The 19,549-nt window shown below is 40.1% G+C and overlaps 2 protein-coding genes across 3 annotated transcripts in view; both read right to left on the reverse strand.

Annotated features, from left to right (window-relative positions):
- Window positions 1-14,298, reverse strand: part of ttc3 (tetratricopeptide repeat domain 3) — a 68,917-nt gene extending 54,619 nt beyond the window's left edge. The window contains exons 1-5 of one of the 2 annotated variants that reach the window (XM_062049082.1): window positions 13,998-14,298; window positions 7,357-7,424; window positions 5,067-5,121; window positions 4,819-4,966; window positions 4,669-4,750 (exon numbers count right to left, since the gene is read on the reverse strand). In XM_062049082.1, coding sequence (XP_061905066.1) covers window positions 4,669-4,750; window positions 4,819-4,966; window positions 5,067-5,121; window positions 7,357-7,413 — 342 coding nt within the window. In that variant the 5' untranslated portion in view covers window positions 7,414-7,424; window positions 13,998-14,298. The remainder of the gene's footprint in view (window positions 1-4,668; window positions 4,751-4,818; window positions 4,967-5,066; window positions 5,122-7,356; window positions 7,425-13,997) is intronic. The other variant, XM_062049080.1, reaches the window with a different exon arrangement.
- Window positions 14,299-15,034: 736 nt separating this feature from the next.
- On the reverse strand, window positions 15,035-19,546 carry LOC133649879 (uncharacterized). Its single transcript, XM_062046564.1, has 3 exons — window positions 19,181-19,546; window positions 18,814-19,113; window positions 15,035-15,671 (listed from the first exon to the last, which is right to left on the reverse strand). The coding sequence occupies exons 1-3, from the start codon at window positions 19,490-19,492 to the stop codon at window positions 15,213-15,215; spliced, it is 1,071 nt and encodes a 356-aa protein (XP_061902548.1). The 5' UTR covers window positions 19,493-19,546; the 3' UTR covers window positions 15,035-15,212.
- Between the last annotated feature and the right edge of the window lie 3 nt (window positions 19,547-19,549).

A 19,549-nucleotide genomic window follows, 5' to 3' on the forward strand; every position in this document is an offset into this window, starting at 1 on the left:
GACGTTGTGTCCTTGGGCAAGACACTTTACCCACCTGCTCCCAATGCCACCCACACTGGTTTAAATGTAACTTAGATATTGGGTTTCACTATGTAAAGTGCTTTGAGTCACTAGAGAAAAGCACTATATAAATATAATTCACTTCACCACAATTGTGTCTCATGATTAAAACAGATGACAGCCAAATGAACTTTGCGGTTTTATTTTCAATGAGCCAATAGAAAATATGTACTCATATAGTAGTACACTTGCTATTAGTGAGAATATACTTATTTTAAGGTATTTTGGGTTCATTGAGGTTAGCTAATTTTACTTGTTTAAGCCAAATGTTTTTGGCTTAAAATACCCCTAATTTTTTTATTTTTTCCCCTTGTTTTTGAACACTGACTTTTTGCAGTGTGTGTGCTCCTTTAAGAATGTCAGAGTGTTGGGTGGGTGACGTGAGTGAAAGAGTTAGGAGAGGAAGCAGTAGTGGCAAATGTGTCTGGTTGTGTCCTGCAGAAATAATAATAAAGCGACCGAATTGTTACAAATCGGCGGCCTCGTCCTTCCGACCCGAAAGCGGAGCTTAGCAGACCCATCGTCGGGTGAGGCGAAAGGTGTTACCCCTCAACGATAACATTAGCATGGGGGGAAGGAGTCCCTGATCTCCTCGACTAAGGTCTGGGGCTGGGAGCCGAACAGCAGCAGGAAAGGTGTAGTGCTTCATGATTAGCCGTTAGTGTGTCCCTCCCATTGCTCAGTGGCACTTCCTGTTTCCTGGGTTCCCAAAGTGCGAGTGACTTCATGAAACAAATCTTGCTTCATAATTTTTAGTTTCTTTCGCCCAAAAAATATAAATACATATCGAATATTCCATCTAACGCATTTTATATTGATATCGTATTATCGGCCCAGCCCTACCCTTTAGAGCACCGCCGTAAAGTCCTGGCACTAAACCTGCAAAAAAAAGTTTTCAGGTTTCTCTATGCTTCCATTTTCACAGTTTGCACTATTTAGTTACACTTTATCAAGCATTTCTTACATATTCCTTATTTTCGCGCCTTTATTTTAAGGGCTTATTGTGTTTTCCATGGTTGTGTTCTTTCATTTCTGCCTTTAAAGGAGGGGATTATAATCAGAGGAAGGGTACATTTGAAACAAAAATATTTACATTCAATATATTTTTCTACTGATCCTTCGTTTTTATAGGTCATAATAAATATAAATTATCGACCGACATAAAACACATATATCTTGATGCAGTTTTCAGCCATACTGCCTAGCCCAGGGGTCGGCAACCCGCGGCTCCGGAGCCGCATGCGGCTCTTTGACCACTCTGATGCGGCTCAGCTGCATACTTGCCGACCCCCCAATTTTCCCAGGAGACTTATGGATCTCAGCGCCTCTCCTAGAAAACTCCCAGGGCAAATATAATCCTACTTTCACTCTAATTACTAAATTAAGGGCATGCCCTAATTGCACTGCAGTAATTGTTCTCTATAGCATTTACAAACAGTGTGCCAGCCCGGCCACATGTTGCATGTAGCTTTTACTTGCACACGTAGGAGACAGCAAAGCATACTTAGTCATCAGCCACACAGCTTACACTGACGGAGCCGTATAAAACAACTTTAACACTGTTACGTTACAAATATGCGCCACACTGAACCCACACCAAAAAAGAATGAAAAACATTTCTGGAGAACATCCGCACGGTAACACAACATAAACACACCACAACCAATACCCAGAATCCCATGCAGCCCTAACTCTTCCGGTCTGATTATACAACCCCACTACCACCAAACCCCCCCCACACATCAACCCTCCCCCCTCCGTGCGTCGGTTGAGCGGAAGAGTTAAGGCTGCATGGGATTCTGGGTATTTGTTGTGTTGTGTTTATGTTGTGTTACAGTGCAGATGTTCTCCAGAAATGTGTTTGTCATTCTTTTTTGGTGTGGGTTCAAAGTGTGGCGCATATTTGTAACGTACCAGTGTTAAAGTTGTTTTATATGGCTACCGTCAGTGTAAGCTGTGTGGCTGTTGAACTAGTACGCCTTGCTGTCACTTACGTGAGCAAGCTGAAGCTGCATTCTACATGTGGTCGAGCAGGTACACTGTTTGGGCAGGCTGTAGAGGGCGCCAAAAGCAGTGCCATCACGCCCTGATATTCCGGAGTCTCCCGGAATTAATGAGAGGGTTGGCAAGTATGACGCTATCAAGCGCCATTCATTCAAAACTCACGGGCCGCACTAACATCAAATTTCCATATTAAGGTGCGTGTGTCTGACACCCCTGGTTAACATAGCACAAAGCAATTTAAGCTTTGTATGCGGTGTTTTTCATTTAAAAAATTTTTTTGTGGCTCCCATTATTTTCTATAATTTGTGAAACTTGCCAAAATGGCTCTTTGAGTGGTAAAGGTTGCCGACCCCTGGCCTAGCCCTACCCTATGTGAGACAGTAACACATTAATGCTCCAATGTAGTGCCTAAAATGAGCAAAATACATGATTATTCCTAGTTATTATGAATGTTCCGGTTACTACATTACATATATACTTACAGCATGTATATAAAACGTTTTTGGACGTTTTAGATCACTTTATAGGCAGAATAGGTCAATTAGCTGCATTGTTAGCTGTCTTCTACAAATTAGAATGCATAACAAAAAAACGTGTGTTCTCGTCTCACACAGAGATTGTAAATGATAGGCAATATTAAAAAAAAATAAATAGTGCAGTTCCCTTTTAAAACACAGATCTATGGAGGGAACAACATTGACAGTTATCTGCACACTGGCGACACAAATCAAATCTATTCCTCCATTTACTCAACTGCAGAGTAAATAGAAGATTTCCCCTTGCCTCTGCCACCAAAAGTGCTTGCCAGTGTGAGTTTCAGTTGATTTTCTTGTGTGGACACAGCCTCAAGAGAACTTTTGCTGTGAATTGTGTGCACTATTTATTATTAAGATCATAATAAATGACTGCAATGATCTGAGTCAACCCAAAATGTTGTGAAAGTGCAAAGCTGACTACATAAAGTAGAAGTGCCGGAAAAAATTCAAATACGAATGGCGATTATTTGTATGGAGATTCTGAATCAATTGAAAACATTCAAGAATGTATTTTTTAAAGTGAGTTTTATAGGCCATCTCTACGCTTATCAGAATACTTTAATAATACTCGCTGCACATATACAGTACATCACATGTCAGCAGCTATAAGGAACTTTAACCGGTTACCTGTTTTAAATAAGTTTGATTATACACTGGAACCTCGATTTACAAACTTAATTGGTCTCGCCTGTGCATCGGTTGGGGACATCTCTGCGCTGCTGACCCGTCTCTGCTCGGGATGGTCTCCTGCTGGCCCCACTATGGACTGGACTCTCACTATTATGTTAGATCTACTATGGACTGGACTTTCACAATATTATGTCAGACCCACTCGACGTCGATTGCATCCGGTCCTCGCCAAGGTTTCTCAGTCATTCACATCGACGTCCCATTGGGGTTGTGAATTTTTCCTTGCCCTTATGTGGGCTCTCTACCGCGGATGTCATTGTGGCTTGTGCAGCCCTTTGAGACGCTTGTGATTTAGGGCTATATAAATAAATATTGCTTGATGATTGAATTGGTTCTCGAATAGGGTTCACAATTAGGAAAGTTTGTATAGTGAAGCAAATTTCTCCACAAGAAACAATGTATATATGAATAATGGGTTCCAGCCTCAACAAAAGTCCCTATTTTAGTGATGTTTGTACACAGTACTGCACAGCACTGTATATTGTGTTCAAACAATGACAAGGGGTTGATGGATCAGCGCTCCCTTTATGAACAAGTCAAAACGACAAGCTGAACTGTCCTGCGTGAGCTGCTCTGCCAATAAATACACAGAGGTCCCTTTGGTGCCCTCACAAACGATCGGAAATCACAAAAAGCCTCAACTCTAACAACCATATTGCTACAACAAGAAACTACGCAGCTCTGCCAACACGTACGCGGGTACACACAAGTCCCTTCGGTGCACCCACAAACTATCAGAAATCACACAAATCCTAAACTTTAACAACCACATTGCTACAATAATAAACATTTAAACACTTTACATTAACATCCAATTAGCAGCTGACGAGAGGAGAGAAAGGAGCAGACAGAGGAGAAGAGGGTAAAGCCGTGTGTGTGTGTACTCTTGGAAGAGTCTTTACCTTTGTACTGATATCCAAGATAGCTGACATCTTTTTTCCAGAAAAGTCCAGTCTAATCACAATTAAAAACTTGCTGTGGTACAAAGCCAGCTTAGCCAAGCACAAAACAGCTGCCAGCGAGACACAAAATGAATAAATGAAGCGTTCCAACACAGAGACGTGGTTCGCACACAAAAGGCACACCTGGCTCAATCTAACAGTTCGCAAATTGAAAAGTGCACAAAAAAGGATTTCGTAAATCAAGGTTCCACTGCACTTGATATGCCTGTGAGAATCGAGTTGAATCGAGAATGGAATCGTCACCCCAGGAATGGAAATGGAATTGAATCGTGTATCCCCAACCTACAGTACAGTGCTCATGGTGAATGAAAAATATCTAAATATCTGGAGTTGGAAATTAAATCCTCATACTTTGTCACAAATGTAAAATAAGAGCTATAATGGAACATTAAAAAAAAAAAAAAAAGTGAACTCACAGTTCCTGACTCCATAGCTAGGAGAACAGCTTCCAGGATTTCGATCTTCCAGAGGGTCCCAATACTCAGGTTGGTGGGGTCACTTTGCAGAACACAGGACATTCCATACAAACAATACAATGCATGGATGCAAGGCAGTCTTCCGCTTACCAGCCATGGTGTTTAGCCCACTGGGCGATGTTGCTGGTGCCGTCGTTCAGCAGCAGAAGTTGCAGCCAAAAGGTGTTGAGCCTCATCAAATGTGTCGCCTCCTTCTTCAGGTCCGCCGGGAGGGCGCTCCATTTCTCAGTAAGCCACGCTAAAAACGTGAGCATAATATGTGCAAGGTACGGTTTAGTTGGCGCGGTGGAAGCCATGTGTACGTTCTTTGCTACATGTGACATTTTCATGACACTTACGTGCAGGATAGCGTTCAAAGCAATCGAGAAACCGGTAATCCCCATTGAGGTTCACCTGAATACAGATTACATTTAAATTAAAAAAAACATAGGTGATACATTATATCACAAAAGTGAACACATATCTGCAACCATTTTCTCTCATCTTCAAGGGACAATAAAAGTAAACTTGGCTATACTTTAGAGTAGTCCGTGTACATCATTATGTACAGGGTTTCCCCCAGCTTGCAAATATACTTGTGGCGGTGGGAGCGTGGTCAATATGACATCATTTTCATAACAGTCGGTGATGCATATATTATGTGTTATAAAAAGGCTAAAAAAAAATGTACACATTGAAAAACAAATGTTTTTTTAGCAAATGGTATTAACAGATTTTTCTCATATTATATTGTTTGCTCTATTTTTATAATTATTATTGTACAATAATATACGAGTAGCGGCTGCTGGTCTTTCAAATGAGAGAAACTAATATTCAGCTATTGTCTAAACATGAGTAGCCTACAATAACATAAAATAAAGATGATAGATTATACAAAAAAAGTCATTTAAAAGATTGTGAAATGCTCCATTGCAACAGGAACAACGGTTTTATATTTCAAGGACGCTGATTCGCTCATTTTGCTGTCAATCAAAAAGGGATTCAGCCTCAATTGAACCTGTTGGCACAAGACCGGCAATAAAATTTAAAAAGTGTCATACTTTGTGACTTCAAACTATATAATAGGACGTCGACGTCATATTATATTATATTGTTTGAAAAACGTAGCACAAACAAATGGCAATTTAAATATTTGCATTGATAAGGCAAGCCAACTTCACAAATGTATCAACTTTAACTTAAAGAGAGCATAAGTTCATTCCAGACAGTTACTAATAAATAGGGTGAGTTTTTCATACCTACCATAAGGCCCTTTTCCACCGCAGAAACTTTCCCACTAAATAAAGTTTCCGCTGTTTCTCCATAAAAACCACCAGAGTAGACTTAGTTCTTCAGGAACCTTTCAGAGTTCCTGCCAGCTAGGTGGGACTTTTCGAAGCTACCCTGAACCTTTTCGGGTGTGGGCTGTGCTGTCGAACACTGATTGGTTGAACACCGTTGGGGGCGTCTATAAAACTTATTTTTCAAAACACACGACCACCATGAAAATATGCAAGGAGGACTTGTTTATTTCTTATGTATTTCTATTACAAAAACTTTAACAGAGAGAAAGAAGAACGAAAAGAACATTCGACTTGCAGCAACTTTTGTGGGGCATCTTTGTGTTGGTCAGTGGAACTATCTTGCAGTGTTTTTACTCAGCCGTAGTCTTTAAACTATCCATGCAGTTTATTGTTGTTTATTTGTACAAATTTTATTTCGATACGCAAAGATTCTTAAATGTATTTATGGTGGAGTATGAAGCTGGACTCGAAGCAACGACCTCTGCTGCTTACTACTCTGACTTTGTTGGATAAATGTGAAACAAAGGAGGCAGTACATGAGTGGAATGAAGGTAAATGTCATTAATTAATAACTATTTACTTTATTACATATTGTAAAAGTAGTCAGTAACACTCCGTTTGTATAGTTATTAGAACGCTAATGCCAACAAGCGAACACTGTTTGTGTTGTCTGTGTGGGACGAACACTGACATTTATTATTTATATATTGTTACTTAAAGCTAAAATGGACCACAGTGAACCACCTGACCCTCGTGAATTCATTTACTGGGAGGACGACTTTCTGACTGACTATTGGACATTGCGGGCAAAAGCCTGCCTTTTTTTGAAACCATATACAGTAGTTCTGTATATTATTGCTATGTATTTTATTTGCTTAAGACATCAGTAAAAGAACGGTGAACTAATAGTTTGTATATTTACATGGTATCGGTGTGGAAATACAGCAAACCAGTGATGGGCACTAAAAAGCTACATGTAGCTAAGCTAAATAGCTTAACTACATTTTCCAGGAGCTTGGCAGTAGCTTAACTACTTTTTTAACAAGCTTTTCCAGTAGCCTTGCTACTTTTAGACCCATGTAGCTAGGTATCTTACATCAAAGCTACCAAGAGAGAAAATGGGCTGCGAAACCAGGCCAAAAAAAACCAACAAATTACTCGATGATGTCATGGTGACCACGCCCACAGCCACGCCCCCACAGGTATCTTGGCAGTTTATGGGAAACACTGTAATGCTCGATGACAACTTACAATCTCAATTTCAGAGTCATCGTCACAGTCCGTGTACTCATTTTGGAGATACTGTACATGTTGTATTTTGACATAATGCTCGATGATAACTTACAATGCGAACGTCAGGGTCATCGTCACAGTCCGTGTACTCCCAATCAGAGTCAGACATCTTCTCCAAATCTGAAAAAGCACAAGAAATAAATCACAGCCACATCAAGGACGCAAAAGGGAACACCCTTTACATTGAAAGACAATCAATACGTTTCCATGCACTAAATGAATGTAATTAAGATGAATTGTGTTTCTTCTATTAGCACAGCTACATGTGAGGTTCAAGTTTCCATGTTGTATCTCTACTGTGACTGTACTTTTTAGCGACGGTTCCCATCTTGCTTCTTTCTTATCATACATCCAAAGGTAAGTTTGAATAGCTTTACTCTTTCTAGACATACCTGTCCTTATAATCCTAAAATATAAAGTCAATCTGAGCATGTTTTTTGTGCTAGCTAAAACTGTCTGTCCGAGGCCGCCGCCATGAAAACCCACAAAAATGGTGTAACATTTAAAAAAAATTCCACTATGGTCGGATAGTATCATACTAATGTACAATTATTTGCTCTAAATGGCATTTTAGGTTGTTTTCAAACCATTAACAGTTTGTATTTAAAACGATATCTCTATATTGTAAATACGCTCTTACAGCTAATTAACTAAATAAAATAAATTAATTCAGTTTTTTTTTTCATTAAGTGATTTTCTTTGGAACTAATCTATTTGCTTTTTATTTCATGCATTCATGACAAATACTAAGGGAGCTATGATGTTTTGAAGTTCATTTTCCGAAATACAGGTGTGGAAGTCGCTTCCTAGCAGTCCCACTGAAGACACGGCACAAGAGCCAAGCGTGCAGGTTCAACCAGGTTTTAATGATAATGTTTTATTCTCACAACAAATTTCTCTCCCAGAATGTGACTTTTCAGCCACGTCCGTATCCTCTCTCCCCCTCTGCCGCTTGCTGTTAAAGACAACAGATGATTAGATTAACACGTACCACCTGTGAAATCTAATCACCTGCCAGCTGTGTCTCGCCGTCAGCACATGCCCCGCCCCTGCCCGATGGTGCTCGTCCTCAGCACCCTGGACAGCGGCGGTGACTTTTGCTCCTACAGGCAGCGCTGACTACACCTCCCCCACAATAGGTTTCTCATTTCTATATTGCTTGTATATCGTCACTTGACTTCTATCCGAGTACACAAGGGGCCTAGACCATCCTGCAAAAAGCAGATAGATACGAGCAGAAAAATCTAAATTTGCAAAGGAATAGACCCATATACTTTTTAAAACAAAGATTTGTCGAGTGATATCAAGGAGTATTTGTTGGTGGAGTTCCCAGACAGTATCTGGTGCTCAAGACTTCATTCCACACGACAAAACAGATGAAGAATTGGAAAAGCACGGAGGTCTTCAACTTCTTTGTGTGTGGCTGGGTGAAGAACATGGGTATAAAGACTCTCCCGGATAAATCGTGCATCGTTTTTGCTGAAGCAAGGTTGCATTTCATGATTTAACTTCTCATCTACAGCCATGTTTGTTGCTGTTGCACGCGCCGTTTACAAGTATGTGTGTTTTTCCCCGTCTTTATCAAAATATAACTGTAGATGTCAACATTGTGTATGTGCTAAACGCTTCATTTAGGTTTTGCTCACATTTGCATTCTTTTATTTACAATCGCCAAGTTGGTGCTTTTTAAGAAATGCAAATAAAGATAATACTTAAATGGGAACGTATATCAAACAAACCTTTAACGAAGTCATCACTGCTAACTAGTGTTTTACTCGATCTCGAAAATACAGTTTAAGATGTTCAATATGTATTGAAGTTAGATTTTTTTGCTTACACAAAGTATATTTAGCATCACATTTTTTACCTTCCACTCACAGTACAATGATAAACAACTCTACAGTAATGAGAAAAAGTTTATATCATTTTAAATAGTTACCGTATTTTTCGGACTATAAGTCGCAGTTTTTTTTCATAGTTTGGCCGGGGGTGCGACTTAAACTCAGGAGCGACTTATGTGTGAAATTATTAACACATTACCGTAAAATATCAAATAATATTATCTAGCTCATTCACGTAAGAGACTAGACGTATAAGATTTCATGGGATTTAGGAGTGACAGATTGTTTGGTAAACATATAGCATGTTCTATATGTTATAGTTATTTGAATGACTCTTACCATAATATGTTACGTTAACATACCAGGCACGTTCTCAGTTGGTTATTTATGCCTCATATAACGTACACTTATTCAGCCTGTTGTTCACTATTCTTTATTTATTTTAAATTGCCTTTCAAATGTCTATTCTTGGCGTTGGGTTTTATCAAATAAATTTCCCCCAAAAATGCGACTTATACTCCAGTGCGACTTATATATTTTTGTTTCCTTCTTCATTATGCATTTTCGGCCAGTGCGACTTATACTCCGGAGCGACTTATACTCCAAAAAATACGGTACTTGCATTATTATTCTATATTAATATTACATTATAAACACTGTATAGTTTGGATTGATTATTTCTTCAGTTTAAGAGCATGATGTAGACCAAGAGTGTCAAACGTACGGCCCGCGGGCCGGATCAGGCCCACAAACAGGTTTTATTTGGGCCGTGCGATGAGTTTGCTAAGTGTAAAAATGGGACAACATTTTTGAATGAAAGAAAGCTCTGTTCTAATTGTGTCCACTAGATGTCACAATAGCAATTCTTTGTATCTTTGTAGATGATGCTACATATGTACAAAATAAACCACATGATGTTAATGCACCGGTCGAGGAAAATGAGCAAATAAATGATAAATGATAAATCAAACTACATAAATAACATCCTGTAATTTGATTTTGATATATTTTTTTTATCTTGATAGATTGAAAATTAACACCAATGAGTTGACTGATGAACATCATCACATAATGTATTATACATATGTACCATTAACCGCAACAGGTAATTGTAAAAAAAAACATTATGATTTGTACAATTAATTTACACCAATGAGTTGACTGATGAACATTATCACATAATTTATTCAGAAAGTATAAATAGCGACAAATAAAGATAGAATACTATTAACCGCAACATGTAAGAGTAAAAAACAACATTATGATCTGTACATTTTCAGAATGTGCTTGTTCTATTTTTTAAACAACGAAAACAATCTGAAGTTGTCTTTATTTTTAGGTTATCGTGCCGTGATTTTACCAGTCCGGCCCACTTGGGAGTAGATTTTTCTCCATGTGGCCCCCGATCTAAAATGAGTTTGACACCCCCTGATGTAGACAAAAGCTATGCGTGTCTGCAAGTATTTTTAAAGTAAATTACAGCATATCGTTCTAATGTATGACACCTCGACACAAGAATGTTGGTCTAAAAGTAACACGTCTTCCTTCACTCGTTATTTTCGCATTTTTATGTATAAAATATAATAATCGCAAATCAAATCGCAATCACATTCTTGGAGAGAAAAATCGCAATTAGTTTTCAGCCATATGGCCCAGCCCTGATCTGAACTTCAAGGTTTAGGAAAAAATCCAAATGTTCGGTGGGCTAGATTAGCTCAGTGGGCTTGTGGTTAGAGCAGTGGTTCTTAACCTTGTTGGAGGTACCGAACCCCACCAGTTTCATATGCGCATTCACCGAACCCTTCTTTAGTGAAGAATAAAAAAAAATATTTTTTCAAATTCAAGACAAAGTTATATGTTTTAGGTAACACTTTAGTATGGGGAACATATTCTAAGTAATAAAGACTTAATTTAGAGTTATTTGGTTAGAGTTATAGTAAGGCCATGCCGAATAAGGCATTAATAAGTACTTAATAATGACTAGTTAAGAGCCAATATGTTACTAATTTGCATGTTAATAAGCAACTAATTAATGGTGAATATGTTCCGCCTACTAAAGTGTTACCATGTTTTTTTTCTGGTGCATAAAATGAACCGTGCATGAACATCACCTTGTTCAAAGAACAAAACCAACACAGTGCATTAACTCACAACAAATTACACACCTGCAAACCAGTCAGCTGTTGCCGTACCCGTAATACGCCGATAGGGAGAAGTTTGTATTTACACGATGAGTCGGGTGTGTTTTGACCTCCGCCGAACCCCTGAGGCTGACTCACCGAACCCCTAGGGTTCGATCGAACCCAGGTTAAAGGCCTACTGAAAGCCACTACTACCGACCACGCAGTCTGATTATATATCTGTTTATATATCAATGATGAAATCTTAACAGTGCAACACATGCCAATACGGCCGGGTTAACTTATAAAGTGCAATTTAAAATTTCCCGCTAAACTTCCGGTTCGAAACGCCTCTGAGGATGACGTATGCATCATTGAAACGGAAGTATTCGGACACCATTGAAGCCAATACGAAATAGCTTTGTTTTCATGTCATTATTCCGCAGTATTCTGGACATCTGTGTTGGTAAATCTGTTGCAATTTGTTCATTGCATTATGGAGAAAGAAGCTGAGCAAGCAAAGAAGAAAGTTGTCGGTGCGAAGCGTCTATTTTGCGAGGGAAGTCAGCAGCAACACGTACACAGCCGGCGCTTCTTTGTTTACATTCCCGAAAGATGCAGTCAAGATGGAAGAACTCGGACAACAGAGACTCTTACCAGGAGGACTTTGATTTGGATACACAGTTGCAATACCGTGAGTACACAGCTGCGCTTCCAAACATTTGATCGCTTGCTATAACTAGCTCGAGCTAGTAGCTAGGAGCTAGCATTAGGATTAATTTGTGGCATATTAAATATAAGCCTGGTTGTGTTGTGGCTAATAGAGTATATATATATGTCTTGTGTTTATTTACTGTTGTAGTCATTCCCAGCTGAATATCAGGTCCCACCCGCGCGCTTCCAAACATTTGATTGCTTGCCCGTACGTGCGTGTCATGTACGTAACTTTGATTAAATATATAAGCTTTATGAACCTTGGGTTAGGTGAACGGTTCTTTGGGCTGAGTGAGTGTGTGTGTTGTGCAGGTGTTTGAATTGTATTGGCGGGTTTTATGGACGGGATCCCGTCCATATTACCCGCTCGAGCTAGTAGCTAGCATAACAAACACCTAGGTGTTTTTATGCGGGATTAATTTGTGGCATATTAAATATAAGCCTGGTTGTGTTGTGGCTAATAGAGTATATATATGTCTTGTGTTTATTTACTGTTGTAGTCATTCCCAGCTGAATATCAGGTCACCCCCGGCTCTCACAGCATCTTCCCTATCTGAATAGCTTCAACTCCCCACTAGTCCTTCACTTGCACTTTACTCATCCACAAATCTTTCATCCTCGCTCAAATTAATGGGGAAATTGTCGCTTTCTCGGTCCGAATCTCTCTCACTTCATGCGGCCATCATTGTAAACAATAGGGAACTTTGCGTATATGTTCAATTGACTACGTCACGCTACTTCCGGTAGGGGCAAGCCTTTTTTTATCAGATACCAAAAGTTGCGATCTTTATCGTCATTGTTCTATACTAAATCCTTTCAGCAAAAATATGGCGATATCGCGAAATGATCAAGTATGACACATAGAATAGATCTGCTATCCCTGTTTAAATTTAAAAAAATAATTTCAGTAGGCCTTTAAGAACCACTGGGTTTTTTTTACCATGAATTGATTAACGTGGACCCGACTTAAACAAGTTGAAAAACTTATTCGGGTGTTACCATTTAGTGGTCAATTGTACGGAATATGTACTGTACTGTGCAATCTACTAATAAAAGTCTCAATCAATCAAAATGACTGGAAGGTCGTGAGTTCAAACCCCGGCCGAGTCATACCAAAGACTATAAAAATGGGAGCCATTACCTCCCTGCTTGGCACTCAGCATCAAGGGTTGGAATTGAGGGTTAAATCACCAAATGATTCCCGAGCGCGGCACACGCTGCTACTCACTGCTCCCCTCACCTCCCAGGGGGTGAACAGGGGAATGGGTGAAATGCAGAGGACACGTCACCACACCTTGTGTGTGTGTGTGTGTGTGTGTGTGTGTGTGTGTGTGTGTGTGTGTGTGTGTGTGTGTGTGTGTGTGTGTGTGTGTGTGTGTGTGACTATGTGTGTGTGTGACTATCGTTGGGACTTTAAATTTAAAAGATCAGGGTTGTGGTGTAGTTTGTCTGTCTTAAATGAATTAAAGAAAAAGTTTTCAGTGACGCAAACAACCCGGGAAGATAAAATCAACGAGGACGGGGAGCTAGCTTAAATAGCATCCGTCGATAATCGCGATGTCATTTCGAGCGAAACGAAACCGAGAGCATCGCGATCATCCCACAAAACCGCGTAGACTTTCACTGCAAGCAAAACAACATTAATATAGTATATTCATTTTGTTGATGAAAACAACTTTTTTTTTTTTTGGCGGGGCACTTTCAAGGAATACGAATGCAGCTGAGATGGGCTACAGCACCCCCCGCGGCCCCAAAAAGGGACAAACGGTAGAAAAATGGATAGATGGAATATAGAAAAATAGTAAAACAACTTTAAAGTGAACGATCCACCCGCGATGGTGTGAATGCCATGAGAAGCTAGCTAGGCTAACACCAAACAAACCACTACTGCAGTCACCGCTTCATTTAAAACTCCGCACCACAAATAAAACATTAAAGGTGATTTTGTTCTTTTTTTAAAGCTTTCAAAGTATATTTAAATAAAAACAACAACGAGCCACACAATGACACTCTCTTACCTGACTTCGACTGAGAGGCTCTCGGCCGCGTGGCCCCCAAATACACAAAACAAAGACGGCTTGGACAATAAGAATCTTTAAATTAAGAAATTGTAAATATATATATAAAAAAAATAGAAATACGTTCTCTACTACTATGAGTGACAATTGACCGACGTGGAGAAGACTAACAACCTGAAGGCCACATCCGGATGTTTTAAAATGGCGATGACGTACCGTCAAATTTAAAAAAGGGGAGGGGCGACGACATGTATTTGATATCGCGAAATAATCGGCATATGTATAGTTATGATGGCCTTATGATCAACCATGTAATAATAAGATGATTACAAAAAAAATAACTTTCTTGTTTTTCTTTTTCTGCTCATATTTCCGGTATTTAAATGAGGTGCTGGGCTGCACTACTGCCATCTACCGGCCGTTGTTTTTTTAGTTCACAACATAGCAAACATTCCTGCTTACTTTTCTATTTGAATTCATGCATTACTACAATAATATATAAACAATAATAATAATATTGCTACTTTGCCTGTACATAGAGTCAGTTGATTATTTCACTCTACCTGTTTCTCTACTTCCACATTTTTTCTAAAATCTTTGAAAAACTGTTTAACAACAGATAATTAGACAAATTCATAAATAAAAACAAAACACTCACAGATAACCAAGACGGATACAGAGCCCACATCTCAACATCAATGGCATTAATCGAAATAACGGAGAGAGATCACCAATGCAATAGATATTAAAAAAAAAGAAAAGAAGTGCTGCTGCAGTGTTTATGGATTTAACAGAAGCATTTGACACAATTAATCACAATATCTTAATAAACAATTTATAAAGGTATGGAATCAGAGGGTTGGTCTTGAACTGGATAAGTTTGACACTCCTGTACTACACTGTCACCCTGTTTTGAGCAAATCAATGACTTACAGTTCAGTAAAACATAAAAAAAACGTTCCTGTATGACATTCTGACTACCAAATTGCATTTGTATCCAAATATTGGGGTATTTTCTTCAGCAAATTCTATGTATGCAAGCAAATAACCTGTGATCAATTATAATTATACACAGTTCAAGAGTCTGATTAGTCTGATTTAAAAATAAATCCTTTGACAGCCCTAAACAAAAAAAACTAACAATTTTTAATTAGAATTTTATTTCCAAGCCTCCAAGTTCCAAAGCTTTCACACAATGAAGTGAACATTTGTGATCTAGTTTGCCCTCAACTGAAAGTCTTCCTTCTGCCCAACAAGGCGGTGGAAGACCTTCTTAGGATACAGGAAAACATTTCTGCTCTGTTCCAGGTCTTGTGCATTGATAATGCGCAGCACCAAAGCTCGCTGTATGGCGGGAGACTCGCACGGGTGATGCTGCACGTCATGACTGACGTTCCTCCCGCCCTCGATGACCAGTAGACCCCGCCTGGCGTCATCTTCATGGCCTTCTGGGGACGCCGACTCATCACTTTTACAAGCTGTGCTGTTTGAGCTGAAAGGCAGCGGACCCGAGCAGGTCTCGTTGGTTCGTTGGTCCCGTGGCGCTGAAGGTGCAGTCTCCTGAACGTTCCTGTGAAGGTAGACCGTGTAGCCCTGCACCAGGCGATTCAGCGCCGTCTTGTAAGACAAACGGAGGGACTCCGCTGAGCCTGGAGGCACCGAGTGAAGCCGAACCTGTAAGAGAAGAAACCTGAAGACATTCGCTCCATCCACTGCCATTAAGAATATGCTCCTTGCAAACCACGTTCAAGAACCAACTAAGATCATAAACCAACTAAGATCATTAAACCAGATGCACAACTTTGGCGTTATCGGGTGAATCAATCCCCATCAATAACGAAGGCCAGTGCAACTGTGCCAGAGTTGTACTTTGTGAAACCTCACTCCCTGACCATACTTGCCAACCCTCCGATTTTCCTGGGAGACTCCCGAATTGCAGTGCCCCTCCCGAAAATCTCCCGGGGCAACCATTCTCCCGAATTTCTCCCGATTTCCTCCCGGATAACAATATTGGGGGTGTGCTATACACTGCCTTTAGCGGCCTCTCACCTGAAAAGGAGACTATGTCTCCGTTATCCATGGGTTTATCTATAACCCATAAAGTAGGCAGGCACGGAGCTACTTCTCAGTGTGTGTTTATTCCAGCCGGCACGTTAATACACTGACACACAACATCCGGATTCCCATCATGCATTGCTTCAAAACTTCGGCAAGTAGTAATGTCTAAAAACATAACAGAGACGAAGCAGAAGAACGAAGAAGAGACATGACGACGACGAGTAAGAAGAAGAAGTACGCTTGCAAGTTCCAAAATGATTGGAAAAAATTATTTAAGTTCATCCAGGACAGCTCGAAGGGGAAGGGGTATGCTGCCTGCACATTTTGTAGATTAGACTTTTATGTGTGTGTGTATGTGTAAATAAATGAACACTGAAATTCAAGTATTTCTTTTATATATATATATATATATATATATATATATATATATATATATATATATATATATATATATATATTATATATATATATATATATATATATATATATATATAATATAATAATAATAATAATAATAATATAATATAATCTAGCCTTTAAATAGACCCCCCCCTTTTTTAGACCAGTTGATCTGCCGTTTCTTTTCTTCTCTCCTCTTCTCCCCTGTCCCTTGCGAGGGGGAGTTGCATAGGTCCGGTGGCCATGGATGAAGTGCTGGCTGTCCAGAGCCGGGACCCCGGGTGGACCACTAGCCTGTGCATCGGTTGGGGACATCTCTGCGCTGCTGACCCGTCTCCGCTCGGGATGGTTTCCTGTTGGCCCCGCTGTGGACTGGACTCCCGCTGATGTGTTGGATCCACTGTGGACTGGACTTTCACAATGTTATGTCAGACCCACTCGACATCCGTTGCTTTCGGTCTCCCCTAGAGGGGGGGGGGGTTACCCACATATGCGGTCCTCTCCAAGGTTTCTCATAGTCATTCACCGACGTCCCACTGGGGTGAGTTTTTCCTTGCCCGTATGTGGGCTCTGTACCGAGGATGTCGTTGTGGCTTGTACAGCCCTTTGAGACACTTGTGATTTAGGGCTATATAAATAAACATTGATTGATTGATTGATTGATATATATATATATATATATATACTGTATATGTATGTGTGGGAAAAATCACAAAACTATTTCATCTCTACAGGCCTGTTTCATGAGGGGTTTCCCTCAATCATCAGGAGATTTCTTGTGATGATTGAGGGAAACCCCTCATGAAACAGGCCTGTAGAGATGAAATAGTCTTGTGATTGTTCCCACACATACATATTACGCTCCACCATGGTATCGAGCACTATTTTTTTGGATAATCTAATTAAGACATATATATATATATATATATATATATATATATATATATATATATATATATACACTACAGTTCAAAAGTTTGGGGTCACATTGAAATGTCCTTATTTTTGAAGGAAAAGCACTGTACTTTTCAATGAAGATAACTTTAAACTAGTCTTAACTTGAAAGAAATACACTCTATACATTGCTAATGTGGTAAATGACTATTCTAGCTGCAAATGTCTGGTTTTTGGTGCAATATCTACATAGGTGTATAGAGGCCCATTTCCAGCAACTATCACTCCAGTGTTCTAATGGTACAATGTGTTCGCTCATTGGCTCAGAAGGCTAATTGATGATTAGAAAACCCTTGTGCAATCAAGCTACAAAACTGACCTTCCTTTGAGCAGATTGAGTTTCTGGAGCATCACATTTGTGGGGTCAATTAAACGCCTCCTGAAGATTCAATAAAACTTGGTATTCTGCCATTCTGTCTCTGGGGTCCTTTTTACTTAACATATATGTCATCCAAAAGAACTTGGGATTGACCAGTGTGTTCTATTCCCTGAGAGGAAGACTGGCAACACGAGCCACAGAGAATGAGCCAATTTTTACATGTTAGAATGCAAAAACCTTTAGTGTTCTTGTCTCTCATAATGATTTCTGTGGCTTCGCAGGCCCGTGTAAACAGGAAGCAAAGCTTTTTACTAGGGATGTCCGATAATGGCTTTTTGCCGATATCCGATATTCTGATATTGTCCAACTCTTTAATTACCGATACCGATATCAATTGATACCGATATCAACCGATACATGCAGTCGTGGAATTAACACATTATTATGCCTAATTTGGACAACCAGGTATGGTGAAGATAAGGTACTTTTTTAAAAAATTAGTAAAATAAGATAAATAAATTAAAAACATTTTCTTAAATAAAAAAGAAAGTACAACAATATAAAAACAGTTACATAGAAACTAGTAATGAATGAAAATTAGTAAAATTAACTGTTAAAGGTTAGTACTATTAGTGGACCAGTAGCACGCACAATCATGTGTGCTTACGGACTGTATCCCTTGCAGACTGTATTGATATATATTGATATATAATGTAGGAACCAGAATATTAATAACAGAAAGAAACAACCCTTTTGTGTGAATGAGTGTAAATGGGGGAGGGAGGTTTTTTGGGTTGGTGCACTAATTGTAAGTGTATCTTGTGTTTTTTATGTTGATTTAATTAAAACATAAAAATAAAAATAAAAATAAAAAAATAAAAACACAGATACCGATAATAAAAAAAACGATACCGATAATTTCCGATATTACATTTTAACGCATATATTGGCCGATAATATCGGCAGGCCGATATTATCTCTACTTTTTACCGTTCTACTCGGTGACGTACACACCCAAGTTGCTTCTTGCACCTACAGGTGAAACATACTCAAGGTGAACGAGGGGATGTTTGTGCTGGTACTGACCTGGTGGATCCTCATGTGCAGATGAACAGCAGCTCCCGTCAACCACTGCTGCATGGCCACGGAGCTCATCCTCTTCTTGGCGTTCATCCGGTGGAAATGGTCCAGCATCTCCAGCTTGAGCCAGTTGTCGTAGATCTCGGTGGTCTCGGCCACGGTGTCGACGTCGTTTGCAATTGCGGGGATCAAGCTGAGGTAGGTTTTGGTAATCAGGCCGATTCTTGAAGCAGCGCTGATGCCAAAAACCTTCTTGGTTGTCACGGGCGATCGGTCGGCTTCGGTTGAAGAGGTGTTGCGTCGTACCTGGCGGGAGGAAGAGAAGCTCAGCGAAACCTCGGAAGCTCGCACGATTTTGCCGGCTTTGACCGACCTGCTGGGCGACGTGGTCCAGCAGTAAGGACAGGGCCAGAGCGACAACCCCCACGCCCCCGCCGCTGACCCTGTCGCCCCCCAACTCTCGGTTCAGGCGGAGGCCGAACGCTTCCTTTTGCTGGTCGCTCATGCCGCGCTGCAGGGAGGCGTACTGGTGCTGCAGCGCCGCCGACGAGTCCAACGACAGGAAAGTGGTGAGGACGGGATCCAAGGAGATGTCCGGGATGGCGTTGGCGTCTCGCGCCACCAGGAAGAGCTCCTGGACGGTGGCCTGCAACGGAAGGCAGAGACTGGGGCCCAGGGGGATCATGACTGGAGGACACTGAGAGTGTGTGTGGAATCAAATCCACTGGTGTTTTTGACCTCG

This window comes from Entelurus aequoreus, linkage group LG05 (genome assembly GCF_033978785.1).
Source record: "Entelurus aequoreus isolate RoL-2023_Sb linkage group LG05, RoL_Eaeq_v1.1, whole genome shotgun sequence".
Lineage (NCBI taxonomy): Eukaryota > Metazoa > Chordata > Actinopteri > Syngnathiformes > Syngnathidae > Entelurus > Entelurus aequoreus.

Bases quoted from the DNA above. Each gene is read 5' to 3' on its own strand.
- LOC133649879 (XM_062046564.1), bottom strand. From the start codon at position 19,492: ATGATCCCCCTGGGCCCCAGTCTCTGCCTTCCGTTGCAGGCCACCGTC. The intron at 19,114-19,180 runs GTCGGTCAAAGC...TCCTCCCGCCAG, and splicing joins TGGACCACGTCGCCCAGCAG to GTACGACGCAACACCTCTTC. The intron at 15,672-18,813 runs GTCAGTACCAGC...CTTCTCTTACAG, and splicing joins TGCACATGAGGATCCACCAG to GTTCGGCTTCACTCGGTGCC.